The sequence below is a fragment of the Corvus hawaiiensis genome, chromosome 6, assembly GCF_020740725.1.
Source record: "Corvus hawaiiensis isolate bCorHaw1 chromosome 6, bCorHaw1.pri.cur, whole genome shotgun sequence".
Taxonomy (NCBI): Eukaryota; Metazoa; Chordata; class Aves; order Passeriformes; family Corvidae; genus Corvus; species Corvus hawaiiensis.
The window spans coordinates 11,933,692-11,957,619 of NC_063218.1; the positions used below are offsets into that span (position 1 = coordinate 11,933,692).

Below are 23,928 nucleotides of genomic sequence, written 5' to 3' on the forward strand. Positions count from 1 at the left end.
CAAAACCACTGAACCAGTTTCTGTTTAAAGGTGCATCTTCCTTGTGTACTAGAGGCACAGTCAAGAGAAGTGTAAAACTCAGGCTACTGCTGAACAACTCATTGCTGAACAAGGAAGCAAGAAATTAAGGAAATTAAGGGAAACAAAGAAAAAAGATGCTTTTGCTACATTGCAAGGCTCACTTAAATTTAATGCCCCAGGTTAAAACCTGTCATTGCTGTTGATAAGATGATTAAAATCATGCAGCCACAGTACCTTGGTCCAGACCTCATACAATGTGACTGGATCCAGAGTCTTGGTATAGGCTTATTTCTTACTACAAGCAATAAGGAACATAAACAACAAACCAAGGGAGCTCATTTTGCTCATTAATTAATTAAAATCTGCTGTTCACAAGGGTGTTCTGAAAATTTTTCTCTCAGAAAGTTTTTTTTACTGAGCATGTGAAAAATGGATAGAAACCCCTTGTGTTTGCGCCAGTAAGAAAAATCAGAAGAATAAAGAGATGCTACAGAGGAAAAATGGTTTCTGGAACCCATAACAGAGACAATTTACTCAGCACTATTATCCTGTGTATGTTAAAATGCCTTTACAGACTCACCAGACCAAAGACAAGACAACCTTACAGCACTCACTACAACGTAAGACATGTTTATATAGAGTCAAGATTAGGAATACATATGGTTTATGTGATGCATAGACATATTATTTTTCATACATATACACACATGTACATATAAAATATTTTCTAGAATCAAGCAATACAAGTACAGGGAGTACAAATTTAAAATACACTTACAAACAATCTCTGTATCTGTAAATACACAGTAATGGCCTAATGAACTTTATATTTAGTGAAGAATAGCCCAGCTCCTGTCTGAGTGCCAAAGAACCTCCCCTGCACTAAATAGCATGATGATAGTTTTCTGTGCCCAAGTGACATCAAGAAATATGGAGAAGTGCATATGTGTTCGCAATAAATTAGTGTAACATGTTAATTGTTTTCACCCCCAAGCATCGATTCCATTGTAGGCTTGTGTACTAACTTGTCAAGAATAATGGGAGTAAAGTAGTAAACAGAGATATCATGTATTAAAAAAAAAGTTTATTTTTTCCTTAAAAATATTTATACGTAGTTTCACTTTGTTTATATACAGTCATAAAAGTAAGTTTAAAACTCAAGTTTAAACATCAGGATTTCAAAAACACAGATGTATTGACTTCAAATTAAGGTTCAAGCTATCTGTCACATCTTTCCCTGGAACTCTCAGACAGCATTTTACAGTAGGTTGCACCGATAACAGACTATCCATCATCAGAAGAAGCAGTCCCACCTGCCCTGTGACCTTCCCCCTTCTCGTACACAGAAGCTATTTTGCCTTGAACTACTGTATTGCTTCTCTAACCCTTCAGTGATTAGGTCGGGGAGCTAAACTAGCTCAAACCAGGGGTAAAAAACATCCCAGGAAGATGGAATATATATTAACTGATCTGAACATCATCCTCTGTTAAATAGTATGCCCTCGACTTTTGGTGAGGACAAGAGGAAACAGTCTCATATTGTGACTGGGGAGGTTTAGATCGGATAGCAGAAAAAATTTCTTCAGCAAAATGGTTGTCAGGAGCAGGCTGCCCAGGGAAGTGGTGGAGCCACCATCCTTGGAGGTATTTAAAAGATTTGTAGATGTGGCACTATGAGACATGGTTTAGTGGTGGACTTGGCTGTACTGGGTTAAAGCTTGGAGTCAATGATTTTAAAGGTCTTTTCAAACCTAAATGATTCTATGATTCTAAGATAAACCTCGTGTAAGAAAGCTGCATTGAAAAGATAAATAAAAAGAGCAGTAATTTTCTTAAATTTAGGTACTCAAAGCAGAATGGGACTGGATGAGCACCAGAATATTGACACAAAAGGGTTAAAAATTCATCTCCACGGCTGAGGGAGAGAGTAGGACCACTTCTTTGCTCAGCAGTTAACCACAAGGCCATCTTAACTGCATTATGAAAGCACAAATTTAGAGGTCACAGGAGAAAAGACAACAGTCTCTCTCTCCTGCTTACAACACATCCCAACAGAATTTCACATTCCATACTCTGGCTTATTTACTAAGCCCTCGACAGACTAACAGGAGAGAGACATCCCGAAAAGTAGCTCTGCTTGTTATTGCCAGATCTTGATTTCTCCAGCCCAATCACATGTTGCAAGGAGCGATGGCAAGACTGGGTGAAACACAGCACTCACACAAGCTTCTTTATGTGCAGACAAAGTGCGAATAATCCTTGAAGTATGATAGTTGTAGAAAAACACTTTGCCATCTGAACTTCCTGTCACCAAAAGTGCTCCATCTGGAGAAAATTCACAGCCCACTGCAAATCCTTCCACCTGTGAAAAACAATAACAGTGTAACTCTTGATGCTGATTAGAAAAGTTCATTGTGGTATACTGAACATTAATATAGTACAAAACCCACGTATCTTTAAATAAATATACACTAAAGACTTCTCGAGGTCTTTATTAAGACACAGCTATATCAAAAACTTATTTAATCAAGCTATTAAGCATTCATAAAGTCTTCTAATAACTATTTTCTTCAGAGTGCATGATTCAAAATAGACTGGCACATGGGAAAGCAAATGAAGCCTATTAGTATCTATCACTGATTTATAATAAAACACTATTAGCAGAAATATTAAAAAGCAGAGGTGCTTTGCTATCTATCTTCCTTTTAAACTTGGATACTGAGTTCCTGGTGAGGAAGGATACCTTGTGTCCTTCGTATCTTTTCTTTTTGTTGATTCGGTAGGGTCGCTGGGCAGAAAACAAAGCCATGTAGTTCCCGTTGGTCTGAGCAACAAACACAGACTCCTTTGGGTGCAGGGTCAGACTTGGGCATGTGTAACGCTCCTGAAAATGATTTTAAAGGAAGTTTTGTTGTATCAAACAGAAGATTTATTCAAATTATTCAAGTTATCTGTTGATGTATCTGAGAGCCCAAAAAGGCCATGGTAAGGATAAGTCATCTCCATAGTATTCTTTATGTAAAGATATTTAACTCACTACAAACCACTGGAAGTCCTACATCAAGACAAATGCTAAATCAAACCTCTACCCCAATTTCCTAGCCATTGACCAAAATCCTCTATCTCTCTGAGCCATAATTATACTGGAGAACAATTATAAGGTAACTCCAACCAGATGGTTCTGCATCATCATCTTCCTGCCCAAGAAAGCCCAAGTTTGGACATGAAAGTCAATCTTCTTCTCCCATATCCCTTCCTCCACAGTCATACTGTGCTTTCCATGCTACTTTGTACAGTTCTCAAATCCTCCATCTTCCCAGTTCTGGCCACACTGACAGGAACAGAAAACAGCTGATTGAAACAGACACCTTTCCCCATCCCACTGTTACAAAAAAGAAGAAAAAAAAGGGATCATTATTAGCCTCCTTATGACAGTGATGTGGACATCTGCTGGCTGCGAACTCATAAATACCTGCAGTAATTAATAAGACTTGGCTTTACTCTACAGTTCCTATTTAAGACTGAAATAAGATTACTTTCAAAACTCTGCATGGTGACTCCATCAGAAATCAACTTTCTCACAAGGCTTCCACCAGGTCCAAACCTCTTCTAGTTTCAGCCTAACCTAAAGACAGAGCGCTGAGTTTTGATGCCATGAATACAAAAAGAGCTTTGGCTGTAGGATCCATCTGCATGTGAAGAACACCAGGATGACAGTGACCACTGGACACCATGCGCTGTGTGGTAGAGCGGGAAGAACATCAGACTGGTTTTGCAGTGTGATTTGGAAGTGAAGGACTGGGAAGGAAGTTCTGGGTACTGTAAGGTACTGGACACACTGCACTGTGTGTTTCTGCAGAGAAACTGGGTCTGGAAGTATGTGATCAGAAAGCACAACATAATCTGCAGGAGCAAGGTGCTGTTATGCTGGGTATGCTGTAGTAATGGGTTATTTTAGAGCTCTTAACTATTCATTTGTTAATGCAGACAAGCAATAGATCAAGTCCTGTTGGGATCTAATCTGTTTGGAGAGCTGAGGAGTTCTCTCCCACATCAAACGTTTCAAAGGTGAAATTCAGAAAAGTGAAGCAGAGTTGGCAAAATCATCATCACATTTTGTTTATTCACAGTGCAGAAAACCATTTCAGAGATGCTGTAATCATGTTTGTTTGTTACTCCTTGGTGCTGAACTCTTCTAGGCTGTAATTTATATATTCACAGTTGTTTCTTTTTTCCTTTCCTATTGTCTATCCAAGGTATTGATAGATCCAATATTGTACAAAGACACAATTCTGGAAATTAAATACGAAATAATCCCATTAAATCATCAATTATGTGTCCTTGTCAGCAGAGTACTGTTCATTTCAGCCAAAAAGCATCTATATACAATCCAATCATATTATATTACATAGGATATTAGACTGGTTTTCAAAAAAGACCCAGGGAGTTGAAATTTTCTATTAACTTCCTTGGTAATCTCCTTTGAAGCTGCCAGCCTTTCTAAACAATTTAGTCCATTGAATGTCTTGCTTGGATAGATGACTGAGAAATACTGCACCTGCACTGATAAATGCAAATTTTGCCTCTGTGATTATGCTGTATTAGGTATCTATACGCACGTATCAGGTTGCTATTACTGTGTGAATATTAAACTCAATTTTTCCATAACCCTCACTACAGCTGATGAAGAATGTATGAAAAAGTGTGGGAAAAGAATCGTGGCACTATAGCAGCTACTGCCATGCACCACTGGCAAACCACAATGACACTGCAGAGTCCTTGCCTAAATATAGCTTACATGTCAATGAATTAGCACCGAAATGTAAATATTTTAAACACAAGGAGACCTCTCAGCCTTCAAGGTTATTTTTTAATAACAATTAAGTGTTAAGTAAAAAAACAAAGAAAGTCATCATCAACTTACAGGAAAAGCATCTTATATATCACAAGACCTTATTGAAAATCAAATACTTTTTTTTACTACACTGACAAGTATGAAATATTAAATTGTGACCTGAACAACATAAGTTGTTAATCTTACATGAAAAATCTGATTGGAGATTTTGGCAGCACTTTGGAAGTCCCACGCAACGATGGTGCGATCAGCTGAGTCTCGGCTTACTGCATCCGTGCTTGTAAGAAATTCTCTTCCTTCTGGGAGGAAGAGTATATCCAAAGTCTGTTGTACTGCAGCTTTGTAAACTCTCAACACCTAGTGGATAGAAGAGTTTGTTACTTTTTGACAGATTAGAACATGATAACCTATGTTTACCCTCTTTGTATTAATAAACGTCTCCATTAAATTATTTTATTTTTAAACATCAAAAGGTCACCCAATTTAAAATGTTGTACTAGTGTTTTAAATAGCTTAGTCAATGTATATAAAGAATCAATATACAGGAAAATTAAATTCTATTTTAAAAAGCATCAGTTTGTACAATTTATATATTATATTTATATATTCATAAGATTCTGTTATAAACTACCAAGGAATTAGAGTAAGATCCAGAAAGGGCTTTAGACAACACAATGTTGTGAAGATGGGTCTACACAAACTCTCTTCAATGTTATGAACTCTTCTAGATTCCCTAGAGGAGGCAAAAGAATCCTTGGCAGCAAGCTGGCCCACAGTGTGAGCTGGGCTTTAAACTGAAGGCCTCGGGGAGTTTGGAAGTCCAAAGCGTCAACACTAAATACACTGTTGCAAGCAGCTGGGGATAAGACAGACCGACCAGAGCAGCAACAAACGTTCCTTAGCTGCCTCCTGAGATGAAAACCAGCAGACCAAGCACCTCAGGTGTCTCTATACCAACACACACAGCCTGGGAACAACCAGGAGGAGCTGGAGCTGTGTGCCCAGCCAGAAAGTGGAAAGGGACCTGAGGGTCCTCATGGACAACAGGCTGAACACGAGTGAACAGTGTGCAGCTGCAGCAAAGAAAGCCAACTGGGTGCTGGGGGGCATCAACAAGGGCATCCCTAACAGAGATAAAAAAGTCATTGCCTTACTCTAGCCAGCTCTTTTCACGTCCCACCTGGAACACTGGGTTCAGTTTTGCCCATGCTATACAAAAGACATGGGGACAGGTTGAAGAGGGAACAGAGAAGGGCAACAAAGACGATCAAAAGACTAGGAAGCTGCTACTTAAGAAAAGACAGAGAGAACTGGGCTTGCTCAGCCTTGAGAAAAAAGAGGTTTAGGGGAGGCCAAGTTCCTGTATTTAAAGGGTGGCTACAAAGATGATGGAAACTCCCTTTTTACAAAGAGTTATGTGGAAAAGAGAAGGAGTAATGGGTACAAGCTACACCTGGGGAGATTCCGATTGTACACAAAAAGTGGGTTAGATTCATGCAGAAATGGGTATCAGCCACAGGATTCTGAATATTTTAACAGCCTGTAAGCTGGATCTTAAAAAGTAAGAGATATTTTTAATTATTCTAAGGAATACATGAACAACTTGAATTTCCTTTCTTTCCATCTTTTTTCATGAAAATCTGTATCTATGTTGTCTAATTTGAATTTTGCAAATCAATACTTTTGCTTTCTTTTTTCTCTGATTTGCCTCCAGTGAAGAGAAACTTCAAGGCAAGTGGCCAGATCAAAGCAAACCATCTCTCTGAATATGGTGATCCTTGAAACTAGGACATGGGAAGACTCCTAGTTTTTAATATCTGAATCTCTCTCCCCAAGATAGCTAAAAACATAGCTGCCTGCATTTCCAATGGGTGTGCGGAGGTTAGTCCTTCCTCTAATGTCACTAGAAAACCAATACAGTGGAGAAAGTGATTGAAGCATTATCCTGAAATGACTCCCAACTTTGTGAGGTATTTCAGTGCCTACCTGACACCCCTAATATACCTAGTGACTACTGACTTCAGGACCCAGGCCATTTGCAGATACATTTTTTTAAAAATAACAACCAAACAAACAATTTTCAGGTGTCGCAGTGAAATGTCCTGGATTATACTTCTGTTTTACACTTTCACCAATAAAAGAAAAATCGCTTCAAGTACCAAACTTGAGAACTTGATTTCTTGCCTCACAAAAATCAGTGACTGTTGGCAAAATGTTCAGAAAGGTGATCCCACTTTAGGGTGGTGATCTACTAGTGGGTGTCCTGACGTCCCTCCCAGCTCTGCTTCCTGTGATCTCAGCATATAGAAGGATGGCAGCAGCAGCTGCTCCAGTTGCTTTTCACAGGTTTTGTGAAATACACAGTTTAGAAACATTATGTTTGCATTCGGTGAAGAACCTCAGCCATGCAAGCACCCTACACACCCTATAATAACAGCAACGAGATGTAAACCTGCACACTCAAAAAACTTGCACATCTCTCAGCAATCTGCCTGCATTTTTAAGATAGTGAATATACAAATGTGTTACTTGCTCTCATCAGATTTTACAGCCTCAGAATCTGCATAATATACAAAGCAATTAAATTTTGTAAAGCCAAAAGGGATATTTCCATATTTATAGCCTCCACTTTCTCTATGGAGAAATCACCACGCCTATTTCTTCACAGAGTTATAAAAGGAAGTCTATAGTTCATTAGTAAAGTAGAAAATGAAGCTATTTTGCAGGAGCAAAAATGAAAAATAAAATCCCAAACAAAAAAAAAAAAATCCACAAAATATAATAGCTGCCTGGAATGAGAAATGGAAAACCATACAGAAACCTGACAGCTGTAGGAACTGCAGGAGAAGAATGAAGTTAAATTGAGGGGACTGGGCACAAAAGGCAGAACCACCTTGACAGACTGAGGAGGCAGCTACTTAGCAGCAGGCACTCCTCAGAAGTGACAAGTCCCAACCAGAGAATCAGCAGGAGTGAGAGCATGGAGCAGCACAAGTGTAGGAACAGGGACAGAGAGCCAGAAACAAAGGCCAGTTAGTGCTGGGAAATGAAGAACAACAAAATAGAGCAATAAATGATAACAAACTTCCAAACCATTATTCGTGGTAGTGATTCTTTAATATTTTTTTATTTTAAAGATGAAAATCACAGACATACTCTTTAGATCTTCATCACCTAAAAAAGCCCCAATCTTGTGAAAAGTGGGTACATATCCATACATACATTGTGTACAGCTTTGTAAAGGGTTTAGGCTTTGGACTTGTTTTTAACAGTCTTTGGAGCAACAGACATCTCTTGGTAAGGAAAAAGAAGATACTGTGAAGTTGGTAATGTGCAAATACTTTTAATGTTTGCTGAAAACGTGTTGGGTTCTTACAAAAACTGCCACTATCAATTTAAACATTTTCACCAGTAATCATTAAATAATATGTTTGTCTGTTATTTAATAGGATATTTAACCAAATTACCTGTGTACCTTAGCTTTGCAACAGGAAACTGTCAATCAAAATTAGTACAAAACACCTTCTTTTTCTATATGTTTGATACATACCTCAGAAAAACCATGCTGTTTTATCTTCAAACCACATAGTAGGAACTGACTCAGAGAACAGTAAATTAACACTTTGAATAGCAGCTGGGAACTTGATATACATAGTATTTCAATTGCCCCATAAAGACAGCCTTCAAAAATAACTAATTGCAACATCCCTGCTCAGAAAAGTACTCATAATTAAACCTGCTTTGTTCTACCTTAGGCAATTAATTCATTATATGCCTGAGGAACTTGGCTGGGGAAAGCACCAGTTTGCCTACCCTACTGGCTTTAGTTTGTTAATAACAGCTTCCGCTCTTTTCCTACTTGCAGATTTATCACCCATCAGCACTGGAAAACTACAGTCCACTTCTTCAATCTGAGCATTTTCTGGACACAAAAGAATTCATTTCAATGGAAGGCCTAATAGTTTCTGGTGTCAACACAATCCAACATAATAACAAAGCTTCTTCAATAAGACAAGAGTTCAAGGCTGCAGGCATTCTACAAGAAAGGTAATTTAAGCAAGTTAAATCAGTTTCAAACAGATTCTTATGGTCTTGGTGATTTGAAAAGCAAGTTGTGGTGCTGAATTCAAGGTATATATTTCAGATGGGTGTTCTATAATACTTCTCTGCATAAAGCACATACCATGCACATACTGGTATTCTGTTTACCAAGAAATCTCAAAGCCTCCACACGAGCAATTCAGAAGCTGCTATTTGCCTCAACTCTGTGGTGGTCAGCTGCAAACTGTGTGCAATGCACTTTACAAAAAACACCTCAAGTATTATGCCAGTGATAAGAAAGAAATGTGCTTTAACAGTCATTGTCCTGGGCATCAGGACAATCAACAAATCTAATAGGACTACAGCCAGTATGGCTGGTCATCAAAAAAAACCCTTAATCAGTCAGATCCATGGCTTCCAACCTGTAAAATTCAGCATATTTTTTCTTTTATTTCTTGGCCTACCTTTTTAGATTGTGTGATCTGGCATGGACCTGCCACTTCCTACTGACATGTTGAGTAATTAATGCAATGGGGGACTGATTTAAGTTTCCTCTGTGAAACAGTACTACACCATTAACAGTAATAAAAAGTACATTTTAACTTAAAGAAAAGCTTATTTTTTCACTAAATAGATGGGGATTTTATCTATTGCAGTGCGAACCATTTGTGTCAATCTATTGTATTTCTCTTCATGCAGTTAAAAAACCCCATTTTTCTTTTCTATGTAAGTTTTTTTCCCATTTGTAACTGCTCTGTTTTCTGAGATACAGCTCTAGATTATCAAGGGATCTTGAGAATAATTAAAAGGAAAGAAAGGCTGCTCAAGATGAAGAAGTGGTTAACCTTTATCTGGTATTGATCTCTAAGACTTCAGATATGAACAATGTACACCGTCTTTTTTTAAAGTCAATTTCAGATTGCTTGGCAAGGCACAAGAATCTTGTGATGGAAATTGTCAACCATTTATTAGAAAAATAAAATTATTTTCCCGTCAGATTTTTTTATTTAAAATTATCTCCCCATCTCAAATAGGGTAAGAAGTGAAATCTGCATATGGGAAAGATACAGGAAGATAAAGAATGGCTTTTCTGTGAGGAACTCACAGATCTTTTAGTAAAAAACAAGGAATTCTTACTACAGAAATGAGATGACTGAGGGGAATTTGAAAGAATTTGAAATAAAGTCTGAGCAGCATGGAGACAGCGAGTGGTTTCCTTCATTATAAGACTTCAGACTACAAATGAGCAGAAGGCAGCTTCAAAACACAGAGAACAAGATGCTTCTTTCAAACACAACATATTTAAGCTGAATTCCTTGCTACAGGAAGTTGCAGATGTAAAGAGATCAAGAACAACCAATTCCACAGTGTGAAAACTCAAAGTGATCCAAGAAAGACAAAGAGGCAGGAAGCCCCCAAACTCTAAGTTAGAGAGGCCTGAATAACCATTGCTGAGAGTTGTGATAAAGAAGTTTGCCATGCTTCTCTATTCTTAATCTTCAAAAGTGTATTGGTCACTGCAGGGGGTGTAAAATGTGTCTAGAAATGGTCTGAAACTGGAACAGCCATTCCCTGACAGCTTCTCACTTGAGTACTCCCTCTCCAAAAGAAGAACTATTTCATTCCTGGCTTGTTTCAGTCCCTCTGGGAGCACAGGAGTGCTTGTCCACAGACAGGTGTAGGATTCTCATCTGCAATGCCACCATACAAGGCTCCCAAATAAACACAGCAGACTGCTCACCTCTGGGCCACAGACACAACGTGTGCCTTCACACTTAGAAAGGACCCCTGAATGTTAACATTTAAAATCAAATGCCATTATGCAAGTACAAATATTCCCTCACCATATTTCTTTGAACTTTTTGTCCATGGATTCAGGAAGGATTTCTCTGAGAAGAATAACTTGAGTTTTCTAAAGCACTGAATAAATCATCTTATTTTAATTACCTTGTTCTTCCTAATACCACCAGTACATGACAATGTATTGGCTGTTTCTATAGAAACCAGAAGTGCAAGCAGCTCTACCAGTTTCTACAGCCTTTTTTCATATTCATATGCTATCCAGAGACAAATTCATTAGGGTCTCCTAAATACATGCTACTTAAAATGACTGCATCTCATCTGAAAGAAATTGCAATAGAATGTTTCCAAGGAAACAAATGCAGTGCATTTGCACCTATTAATTTTTTTAACTGTGCTTTAACAGCTTGGGCTTATTTCTTTATAAATTCAAGTATGGAGAAATAGCTCAACAACACAAAAAGCATCTCTTTAATCTTTTTCTTTTTAAGCATAAAGTTGTAGACGATAGTTGCAATTTTGCAGCTAAGTAATGTTCAGAGTAATAAACAAAGATGGGGGGAGGGAAAAAACCCTGTTGTTACTCTGCCTTGAACTCTGTTGTTAATAAAAATTTTGCAGTTCATTTCAAAACTAATTTTAAAAGCTCGAAATAGGAGCTTCCACCATTTTTTCTAGTTAATTTGTTTATCTTATCTCATTTCAAAAGGGGGAAATTCTGTGTAAATCTTCAAATTTATGTTTTCCTTACATTTGCCTTGACTTTATACTAATCTTTTTTCAAACCTTCCTCAACCAAATTTTGTTATTAATCCCAAATGGCTAAACCTTTATATTTCTTTGTACTCTTTCAATTTCTAATAAGTCATTGTATTTTTCCTGCATAATATTCTATTCCTTTTTTTATTGATTGTGCTAGCACAAGACTTTCTGTAACAAACATTTTCCAAAAATAAAATAATAAATGCTGTCTCCATTTAGTGTCATGCCTGAAGCACTTCATTAAATTCCTCCCAGTCAGTTTTCTTTCTTGAGACACCCCTTTTAGCCAGTTTTCTCATTATACTGTACCTAGGTTAATTCCTTCCTTCTCCAGCTTCTCTAATTGCTCTGTCAAAGTCCAACATCATAAAGTGACATCAAGTAAACTTCATACAATCGACCTTCACTTAAATCATATAATTTTTTTTTACGTTTTTTATTCCTATATCTGTAACTAATCTTTCCTTCAAAGTCTGTTCTGTGGCTGTCAGGTCTTATTTTACTGGGTCTCCTCTAGTTGATGCCCTTCTTCTCTTTCCCTCCTTGTTTAACATAAGCAGTAGATTTGCATTTATGGAGGTCTAAGAGCTTCAAATAATGCTTTAGGATCAGAGCCACAGCCCTGTCACCTTCCACTTATTCCCTCTCCAGATTACTGTGTGGGGCTTCATTAGGACTTGCTGTTCTGACAGCGATCACAAATAGCTCTTGCCAGAGCTCCAAAAAATCTCACTAGTTTGTGACATTAGACACATGAACATCAACAGACAAGAGATCAAAACCAGACTCCATCCAACAGTTGAGGAAATTATTCCTCCATTTTTCATAGAGTCCAAAAAAATGTCAGTAATGTCCACTTTTAAAGTCCCTTGCATTTCTGTATGCACACAATAAAGAACCAGTTCCTGAATGCTTACAAAATGTTGTTTCATCAAAGCAGAATGTAAATAAAAGGTAAAATATGCAAATCTCAAAAATAATCATATGGATACATTTAGAAACTTTACATGAGTACATTCAGACGTAAGCTCTGACTGCTGTATGCCCTTTCACCAGAGCTAACAGCACCCCTGCTCTACACCACGCAAACCTTGCGGACACATGTAAATACATTGTTTCAATGCAGTTCGACCATTCCCCATATAATGAACTTCAGCTTCTTTAAAAGTATTTTCAGTTTTAGACAACTGCAGTTGTAGTCTTGCTCTGACAGTACATCGGTGTAAGCTTAGAAACCCAAATTAAAAAGAAAAAAAAAAAAAAACTGTAGTCATATTTACTTTAATGAACACATTAAGGTCCTTACTGCTGAGTTAAATGATACAACCTTTTGTTCTCTTCGGCATTTCAAGGAATATTAAAATTTCAGGTAGAATAAGTGGTTGGAATATATTTTGTATGCTGCCTGAAAAGCTCATGTAGATCAGCCAAAATGAAGGGTGACTGTGCTGGCTAGTGCTGAACATCTTAAGAAATTCTTCCACAGCTCAGAGAAAGGAAATGCTTCTAAAATACATAACTACTTTAAGGTCTTGGGGTTATTGCATATTTCTTTTTATAGGGTTTTACAGGGTTTATCTAGGTTCAGCTCCGAGGTCCAAAGATCCCATGGGGGCTGTTCAGTATGATGCTCCCTCCTTGGTCAACACTGCAGATACTTTTTTTTCAAAACACAGCAGCTCACTTCCAAGTTTTCTGGTCTTTTCATAAAGTCTCTATAAACATTCTTCATATTTTTCATAAATTTAATCAATGTGTTATACAGTAATATAAGATCTCCAGAAAAATCTCTTTATCAGAGAGACAAAACTGCGTTTAACACAAACAGAAAGAAATACCACTATAATAAATCTCCACAGGCTATTCATCTGCCTCTTTTATTTTTTTTCAGGCTTTGATTACTTGTGTCTGTAATTTTGAGATGCTGGTATCCCTTACATTTCACTGAGCAGTTAAAAAGCTGTTCCATCCATTCATTTCTCTGAAGTATATTGCTTAGCTTGATCTCAAAGAATTAAACTCCCTTATTGTTGTTTCATTCTTTATCTTGCTTAATATGCTACATTTGAAACTATTTTGCCTATTTGTTCAACAGAACAAGGATAGCAATAAGTATCTTTCAGCATTCCTCTTTTTTTTTTTTATATCTGCCTCTCTGATTAATAGCCTAGTGCACATTTCTGTCGTGGTTTAAACCCAGCCAGCAACTAAGTACCACACAGCCACTCGCTCACTTCCCTTGTACCATGAATGAACTGTCAAACTGAATTGAAAAGATTCATTTACACGTCAGCAAGGTTTGCATCGTGTAAAGCAGGGATGCTATTAGCTCCCCTAAAATTTCTCAGCGTTTTAGTAGCTGAGAGGCTGCCTCAAACCAACTTGATACATTTTCTCTGGGACTTGCATATCCAATTTTTGTACTACATTCAAATCACAAATAAATATTAGTAATTAATGCTCATAAATTCATGGCCCTGGTCAGAAGTACTAATTCTTTGAAATACCACTATCAGCTATCTTATGTCATTTTCCATCAGCAGAAAGCATCAATGAGGCACACTGGCATAAAGCAGCCCATTTAAACCACTGCATGTATGTGTAATTGGACAATATTTTTGCAATTTCTAATCCTCTCTATCTCTGTTATGCTTAATGTTTTGCTCTGAATTTCCACGAAAAATCCCCTTATTTCCTGATATACAATTATCATTTCGCCTCACAGTTCATTTTAAGAGATGCAAGAGGATAGCTTGTTAAAACACAGGAGTACATCCTAAAGAGTGACCCCTGAAATTGAATTACCAGCGAATGCTGAAACTGAGTTTTCAATGTGCAATGAGTAACAAGATTCAGATGCCTGATTTAGGGTGTCCACTCTATTGACAAAATATGCTGCAAAGCCTGAAAAGGCTATCGGGAGTATGATGAGAGAAACAAAAAGAATTAGTAGTTCACCCACACATCATTCCAAGCTGAATGTCAGATTAACACACTTGAAAGAATAGCCAAAACAAGAAAATCTTGTAATGAATTAGGATGAAAGAACTTGAAAGGTAGAAAAGCTGTTCGTGTCAAAATTGAAAAAAAGTGATAAGAGGCTTTAGACATCTATTCCAGTTAAGAGCAAATGGCACTTATAAGAACAGGATAAATTTCAAAATACTGGCCAGGACACTATCCAGACTTAACTATGGCTATAACTGTGTAAGATGGAAAAGATATGTGAATAAAGATAACAATATAAACTGAAAACAGGAGTATCTGAAGAATCCATTGAAATCCCCCAAACTAGGGAGCAGCCGACATGACATACTGATGACACTGATAATTCATGCCTAACAAATTTATGGTTCTGTGCCTGAGAGTTTGAAATGTAACTACAATATTTTGCAGTAATGATGCATAGGTGAGACTAACCTCCATCTCAACACGTTTGTCTGTTCCTCATTACTGCCTCATGTAAACTGTGTTCTCTCTATTTGCCTTCTCTCTTTTGCAGTTACACTGTTCATTGGTGAAGGACATGCTTCCCCTCTCCCGCCAGTTTTCAGGAACAGTTTCACTGAGAAGACTTTCCAAGACAGCCAAAGAGCAAACTCTAGTCCACAGACATGCACATATTTCTGTGGGTGGCCCCTTCTGCAGAACACCAGGCTGAGGTGGTTGGCAATATTTGGCAATCACAGCTTGGGATGCTTGTGCTGCTTTGCAACCTCTGTCCAGGTTAAGCATCATGTGCTGTTCCATGCCTGCTCCTCTTCACAAGGAACTGCATTCTGAATCTACTTTTATGCAGGTCTGAACTACAATCAGGTTTGTACATACAATACAATACAATACAATAGTATCGTCTTCCAAGCAATGAGGACAGTAAATGTTTGTCTCTTAAAGCAGCTCCTTCCTTTTAGGTTTTAAATTCTTACAGTGCCTCAGTTTAACCACAGCTAAACTGTCAATTGATATGTCTGGCAAACCTGATTGTAGTTCAGACCTGCATAAAAGTAGATTCAGAATGCAGTTCCTTGTGAAGAGGAGCAGGCATGGAACAGCACATGATGCTTAACCTGGACAGAGGTTGCAAAGCAGCACAAGCATCCCAAGCTGTGATTGCCAAATATTGCCAACCACCTCAGCCTGGTGTTCTGCAGAAGGGGCCACCCACAGAAATATGTGCATGTCTGTGGACTAGAGTTTGCTCTTTGGCTGTCTTGGAAAGTCTTCTCAGTGAAACTGTTCCTGAAAACTGGCGGGAGAGGGGAAGCATGTCCTTCACCAATGAACAGTGTAACTGCAAAAGAGAGAAGGCAAATAGAGAGAACACAGTTTACATGAGGCAGTAACGAGGAACAGACAAACGTGTTGAGATGGAGGTTAGTCTCACCTATGCATCATTACTGCAAAATATTGTAGTTACATTTCAAACTCTCAGGCACAGAACCATAAATTTGTTAGGCATGAATTATCAGTGTCATCAGTATGTCATGTCGGCTGCTCCCTAGTTTGGGGGATTTCAATGGATTCTTCAGATACAATCAGATACCTTGATTGGTGCCAAGGGAAAGCACTACTGAAATTCAGACAATTCACAAGTGGGAAAAAAGGGCCAAGAACAGCATTTTTCAATCCATTTGTCTTGGTGACACTGTAACTGTTCAAAGATAACACCAAAATACTGCAGATTGGCAGAGACACTAACAATGGGAGAATAACAGACCCAGGAGACAACTCAGAACTAACTTATGTAGCACAGGCACTAACATCTGTTATCTAGCCCCTTAGTTCTACTTGAGTCAGTGCCAATTTTGCATAGTCTTCAGATCTTGTCATCACAATCTCTGGTATCAGAACTGCTGAAAAAAAATCTTAATCAAGCATAAGTCTTGGACTGTAAATATCCATTATAAACAAATCTTCTGTTTCCTTGAAACTGAAGTGCCTTCTTAATTCTCAATATTGGAGAATGTGTTCTACCACCTCTGAAAAATTTCTAACATACTCCTCCACAACCATACACAACACCAGCACCGTCCAGACAGGCACATTTTTGCAACATGTTACTTCAGCCATTTGTTGCTGTAGAACAGAACCAGTTATCATTTTCCATCTGGAGAGACAGGGCACTCTAGACACACACAGGCTGGAAGCATTGCCAGTTTTGGCATGACCACGCTCATCAATCACAATTGATTTCAAATCTATAGAAAAATCACCTTCACAGATTCTCAGAGATAATCATTTAAAGATATGCACAGGCACAAAATCCATCATAAAGAAACATCATGGGATGAAAGAATTTCTCTGGCTTTGTACACAGCCAGACTATCACTTGACTTTGTGTATAACTACACAAAGATTATTGGATTAGACTATTATTATTATTATTATTATTGGAAAAGATTATTGGACCAAGTCAGAACACCTCTCAAAGAATATTTTGCCACATACATCTGCCATCTTCTCCTTGACTACAGTCAAAGACCCCAAATTTGACATAACAATCAACAATCTTTAAGCCTTAAAAAGATGATACCCATTGAGTTCCTGAAGCACCTTTTAAAAGTAGTTCAGCATACCATGACACACAGTGGGTTCTCTATGCTAAAAAGGACAGTGAAGTATTCAACTACAGACTGCACCTCCTCCCCACAATTAAGATCTACTGTTATGAGAATATCAAGAAAGAAAAACTGTATTCTCTATGTCATTTCCATGCTATGAAACCACTGCTCCTGCTCTTCAGGAGAAAAGACTTCTATTAGTCTTTCTTCAGAAGAAGAACAGGGAGAACAGTTAAAATGAAAAATCTCATTTCCTTTTTAAAAAGTTACATAGGTATTTTTTATTAAATGCATTTACATTTTGCAATTTAAAACTAGAACCATCTTCCTTCACAGACCTGTGCTTTGAGTATCTCTTCACATTCCTATCAAGGAAAACTAGCCATCATACAAGTATGATGGATGCAATAAATCCCATCCACAGCTTCCTACAAAGGTTTTCATACTAACAGTGTAACTCTGAAACTCACAGTAAATTTATTTTCATAGTAGCCTCAGATGTGGCAGTCTCAATATGTATTTACTAATGTTTTTCTTGTAAGAACTTACTCATGTGGTAGAGACCCTACATAATTAAATTCTTTTCTCAAACATCAGTGACAAATGCAACTCCAGCACAGGAACTAGATTGTTAGTTGCACAAGAATACTCTGACTAGATTGTTAGTTGCACAAGAATACTCTGTGTCCTCAACAGAGCAACTCTCACAATTATTTCAGAGCTCTTCTGTTAGACCCCTCACACCTGAAACTCATCTCCCTATATCTCTCACCTATTATTCTTAGTGCATCAAAGGCAGAGACAAGGTTTGGCTATGCTATCTTACCTTTTTCAGGTCCCTTCTGACATCCTCAAGAACAAATAAATGGCTAACTATGATGAGCACGATCTACCCACAGAGAAATTCAAAGGAAAACAAAGAACTTTACAGTCCCTGCTTCTCCTTGAGCTGTTCTGTGCATGAGGATCTTGCTTACCTTACACTTCTACTGGCAGAGTACAGCTCTGGTCTTACCTGAGCTCTGAATGGCAGCTGGGAGCACATTGTTCTTTGTGGTTCATGATAAAGTAAAAGCAGAGGCATATCACACCTCTGTGGCCCTTCAGGAATGTAAAAATTGCTCCAGGCTTCTATACAAAAGGTACAGGCACACATATCCGGACCCACATGTAACAGCTTGAAGAGCAAATTAACTCTACTGCTTCCTAGTACACAACTGCTTTTCACAATCCTGAAGTGAGCCATTGGCTTTGTTTAATTCAATTCGATGTTACTTATATCTACAGAAATAAAAAAAATCATATTTCTGTGTACAATGATCCTTATAGCACTTAAAAGATATTACAGAGGTTCATATCAACGAATAGGAACACAAATGCAAAAGCAAAATACTTCTGAATAACATTCCATTGAATGACCAGTAAGTACATCTTGCACCTTAGTAACACACAGCACACACAACCTAGGAAACACTCGGAAAGAGAAAGAGAAAAAAGATTTCATTTACCTTAGAAGTCCTTATATCCCACGCTTTAACTTCTGGGCTGAACCCTCCGCAAATGAAAACATTTGACTCTGTAGGGTGGAACTTCAGTGCACTGATCCTAAATTCTGTTTTGCTGCTAAATATCTGCTTCCCTAAAATCAAGTGACAAGCAGAGATTAAAATTTGAGCAGAAAATGAAATATGCTATTCATTTCAACTTAGTTTCAAAGATATCAAGGTTGCCAAAGGTGAACATGCTTATATCTACATATTTCAAATAGCTAGGGCTAGTCTAATTTAATGAAAAGAAGAGACAACTCACTAATTTCTATCCACATGAAACTGCTCCTGCTCATGGGCCTCTGCACCACTGACTGCTTCCCACTGAAAGGAGAGAACAAGTGGTTCCCACACTAAGGAGAGGAGCTCCACTGAGGTCGCAATTCAGACAACACACAGGAAGAAATCTACGAATGTAATGGTTGAATGTTTCCCTACAGAGAAGCCACAGTCTTTTTTTCCAGTGAGACAAAAACAACTAGAACAAAAAATTGTCTGTACAGAAATAACACATCCCAATCTATATTACAACTTTTAAGTTGTTTACCTATCTTTCTGTGAAGGTAGGAGTGAAACTTCATCTTGAAAGTAGGAAATAATTTGCATATCACCATATGAAGGCAATAGCTGTTCCCATGGATACACTGTTGCCAACATTTAATTGTGCACACTAATCTCCACAGGACCCTGCGGTTAGTATCAATTGGATGGCCTGCACTTCTGAACACAACAGAATTCAGCTAGGTTAATTTATAGCACTTTTTCACAGTCCGCTGCTTCCTGTCATCCTAACAAATTCATGACATTACTGTACATTCCCCAAAATAAAATTTTTGGAACAGCAGTATGGACCAAGATAAATACACCTGCTCACTTTCACAATAACAACTGTGATTTATATTCTACATATCCCATATAAAGATCTACATTAAATAAAGTTACTGCTGTAAGCAACAGTGAAGGAGGTACTCCAGAAGTAAAACAAAAAAAAAAAAATCCTTTAAAATACTATGATAAAAGCTTCTTAAAATATTCTTTAATCTGCATTTTGTGCAAGGGTTGTCTTAAAAGAGGCTTTCTTAAACAATTGAAAATACTTTCAGCTAAAAACATTACTGACAGATGTAAACTTACTGTTAGGTGTACAATACTGGAAATCATTCAAATAGATTTTTTTATCATGATCTGGGGCCAATATATTTGATTTCATCATCAGTTGCATTTTCCTCATCTGCTGAACTCAACTTACACAGTCAGTAGGCTAAGATCTGTAAAATTACTTATTTATTAAGTTTAAAGAAGAGAAAAATTTTACTTCATCACACATGCTCACCAAGAGAAAAGGCAGGGAGAAGAGATTACAGAAAGCCTATAAGAGAGGTGAGTGTTGTTCTATGTGAATTCTGGTATTTGTAGGGGATTTTTGTCCTTTTCAAATGATTCTCCACCAATTGCCTGCGCAAGATCTAAAGGGCCGCTCTGTCACTACTAAGTGAAACATTTAATTTCTTCAATAAGTTCCTTCCCCAAAAGGACAAAAAGTCATAAGGGAGGCAGAGATTTTCTCCACAAATCATATCTAACAGTGACCATCTCTCGCCATGGGAGCTTTCAGTACCCCAACAGCTACAGGGGAAAAAAAAGACTCCACAGGGAGTGGAAGAAGGAAGAAAGTATTAAAATCATCAGTTATAGGAACAACAAGATATTGATTGCTCTCAGGTACACCACTGCCAGGCATCATTTGGGAGGGCTTAACAAAAGCCACATACACAGGCATCTTACTCTCACCCACAGCACTCGAGAAAATACTGAATTAACCCTTGCAGGCTAACTGCTCAGTTTAACAGCACTTTGCTCCCAAAGGAATTTGTTTCTTACTAGTTCCCAGCTTAATAAAAACTCTGGGAGTATAATCAACAGGTTTTCCATGGGACTGCAGCCAGAAATTAGCAAAAATGCAGCCTACCTGTACTAATCCTGTCACACAGCTTTATAAAGGACATCAAGTGATCGCTGTTCTCCACAAAGTGTGTTGTCCAAATGGCATTAGACATATCCATAACTGATACAGTGTAACTCATCATTTAAGCTTTCAGCAAACACTGGCTTTGCTATGTGTTTACCTCCACAAGACTTCTCAAAACTGCTTTTTTCTATAATAAATACTTGTGTTCTCTAGCCTAAGACAGGAGAAAGTCTGGTAAAACACAAGCAAAAAAGACGTGCATTTAGTTCAAGATGCATTTCATCTACTAACTACACGATCTGTTACCTTTTCCACAGAAAGATTGATTTAACATAATTTGTTATTAATTAGTCCATTTTTCAGTCTCATTCCCAACTGCTTCCAAGTAATTTAATCATTCACCTGATATTTTCTCCAGAAACTAAAATGCTCTAATTTCCTACTCTGTTTCCCCCTGTTTGAAAGAGAAGTGGGCACCAAATTTGCCCTTTTCTTGTCTTCTAGAGGCTGCAATTTATCCAAATGCTCTCAGTGACAGTCACTAACATAATTAAACCATAAGGATCTCAGTGTTATGAATTCTACATTACAGTGTAATAACAAAAAATGAATGCAAACCTGAGCATCTTATTTACCTCTATACTCTTTAACCTCCTTCTTTTTCCTATTTTAAGCTGCTGCCTTACTATTTGATGAAGATATTAACCATTTTTTTTTACTTGTCAGAAACAATCACAATAAATTAATCCTAAAAGCTCAGGCTCTCCAATTAACACTTTGAAATACAACGCTCTCTCTTGTTGTCTCACTCCACAAAGTGAAATTCAAACATCTCTTTTTGGAAACTGAGTAAAGAGTGTTCTGAAGAGTCTGGTGTTATTAGGTGCATACATGAATTCCATTCTACTGCCATGTCACGGAAAATGAGCAAGACTGGAATGCAGACAGGCTGAACAGCAGCAGTTAACAAACTCAGAAGGGAAGGATCACTATGTTACAGAAAGGAAACACTCCTATTGTCAGAACTAAAATTTATTCTCGATACACTCAGAAATTTAGGAAAAATATCCATCTGAGAGATGGATCAGATCCATGCACAAGATGACATGGGGCAAATTAGTTCATGCAATTCAGTAATTTGAAGCAATGAACTCAAATCTTAGCCCTTTTCTGTACAAAGTTTGCTTTGTGTATTATACTACTATGAGCAGAATTTGTTCTTTCCAGGCTGTAATCCTGCTATGATGGAACCTACCCATAGCTTGGGAAATCCAGCTTCAGTGTTTGCTATAATCCTCCTCCACCTTTCTGGAAATCATTATTTACAGTTACATATATTTTTCTCTACAATTACTCAGTTTATTAAAATGAAATATTCAAATTTGGGGGGCCTTATTTTATATATTGCAAAAGATGGCCTTTGAGGAGAAGACTCCCTTATCCATAACAGGTATAATTCAGCAAGTTTACATGTACCTTTATTGTGTATATATTTATTGCATTTTAGTTCCTAAGGCAGCATAACCAACTCATAGACTACAAAATCATATCTTCTGAAAATATCTTTGGCTAATTGAGGGAAAATCCATACCACATATCATTTTCCTGTACAAGGGGTTGTTATTTCAAAGCAGAAAGCAAATGTTTCTCTAAACTCTTAATTTTCACAATTTCAGTAACAATATCTACTATATCTTTTGCAGTGCGTTTTATGTTCTTTAAAGGCTTTAATTCAATTCTCCAAGCCTTAAAGGCTTGCCAGTAACATAATAGTAACATACACAGTATGGAAAAAAAAATCTTTAAAAATATCTTGAGTATATGTTTCTGCTCCTTTACGCAGCAGCCTACTGTGAAACTGCTCAACTATGAAATCAGATGTGTTAAAGGCTATTTAATATTGTGAATTTTTCACAGAACATCGGCACAGTTATTCAGCACAGGATGCTTCTGTAACTGTGCTTAGTGGTCCTCAGGTTCACACACCCACCTGCATAACCTAAAAACATTTACTCCCTTACTCTAATCTGTAAAGGAAAGTGAAGCCTGACACGAGCAATCTTGCTTAGCAAAACAGATTTCCGTCTGTGTTTATAAAAAGACATAAGACAATATATACAAAAATATTTCATTACAGTCACAATCTCTCTCATGCACAATAGTGAGAAAAAACATTAGATTGATCAGACATCATTTGTTCTTAACAAATCAATACCGTCTGTTACTTCTCCATTCTTGGTGTGCTTAAAAATGGCCTTATTATTTTTTCAAGAACCTAAGTTATATTGACTACATGTTTTTCCTATTTTTTTTCCCCTACATATTCACAAGTTCACAGCACGTGAAGATGTTTGAAATATTAAATCATTTTCTCTTTTAACCTTTAAAATGTCCCCAAAGTAGATATTTTTCTCTCTTCTTTTAGCAAAGACTTTATACCAGTGAGCATAAAAAGTAAAATGGTGTTACCTCCTAGCTGGAGAGTGACCTCTAAACTACATTCAACATATTTCATGAAACTGCTGAATCTTGGGGGAAACCTTTGACCTCACATCTAAGGTGCCTGCATACACTCAAAAGAAAAAAAAATAAACAAGCAAACAAACAAACAAGCAAAAAAAAAATCAATCAAATGGGCTTTTTTCTAAGGTATCATATAAAAGCTTTCTGCATATTATAACATACTCTCTAAATAGTTCTGGGAGAGAAAAGTGGGAACAGAGGAATGCCACGGCTCTCCTGGGGTGATGTTTAGGTAAGAGAACTAAAACTCCTATGTGAACTAAAACAAGTACATTAAAAATAGCAATGTTATATCTATAGGACTATCAAATTAGAACAGAAAAAAATACATAGAAAAGAAAATTTGAACCATTCTCTTGGTAGGTACAAAATGTTCCATTAAGAAACTCTCTCTCTTATTATAACTCTGAGGAAATTATATTTGAAACCAAGCCCCGTCCATGAGCTTGCAGCATTTGGCAACTTAGGAAATGTGCCAAAATTTCTTGGAACATTCCCTCTGTCATAATATTAAAGAAATGAAAAGTATCTACAATATGCAAATAGTAAAAACCCAGCCAATGTTCTGCCTATGCTATTATACCAATTCATTTGTGACTAATGAAAAATCTACTGATGAATAAAACATGCATTCCAAAAATAAAATAGTTATAAATAAATTTTAAAAATACAATTACCCTTCCAAAGTTGGTAGAGCATCTCCACTGCATCTGGATGTAACAGAAGTTAAATGTCAAATGTATTTGACCTAGAATTGCTTTAAAAGCATTTTTTTTCAGTGCTCTCTGAATATAGCACTATTTAATACTCTGTAAATAACAAAGTGTCTGAACTACCAGTAATAGAAAA

The 23,928-nt window shown here is 37.3% G+C and overlaps 1 protein-coding gene across 2 annotated transcripts in view; it reads right to left on the minus strand.

Moving 5' to 3' along the window:
- Window positions 1-522: 522 nt before the first annotated feature.
- Window positions 523-23,928, minus strand: part of WDR25 (WD repeat domain 25) — a 62,408-nt gene continuing 39,002 nt past the window's right edge. For both annotated transcript variants that reach the window (XM_048307349.1, XM_048307348.1), the window contains exons 4-7: window positions 18,549-18,679; window positions 5,063-5,233; window positions 2,765-2,905; window positions 523-2,383 (exon numbers count right to left, since the gene is read on the minus strand). In XM_048307349.1, coding sequence (XP_048163306.1) covers window positions 2,162-2,383; window positions 2,765-2,905; window positions 5,063-5,233; window positions 18,549-18,679 — 665 coding nt within the window. In that variant the 3' untranslated portion in view covers window positions 523-2,161. The remainder of the gene's footprint in view (window positions 2,384-2,764; window positions 2,906-5,062; window positions 5,234-18,548; window positions 18,680-23,928) is intronic.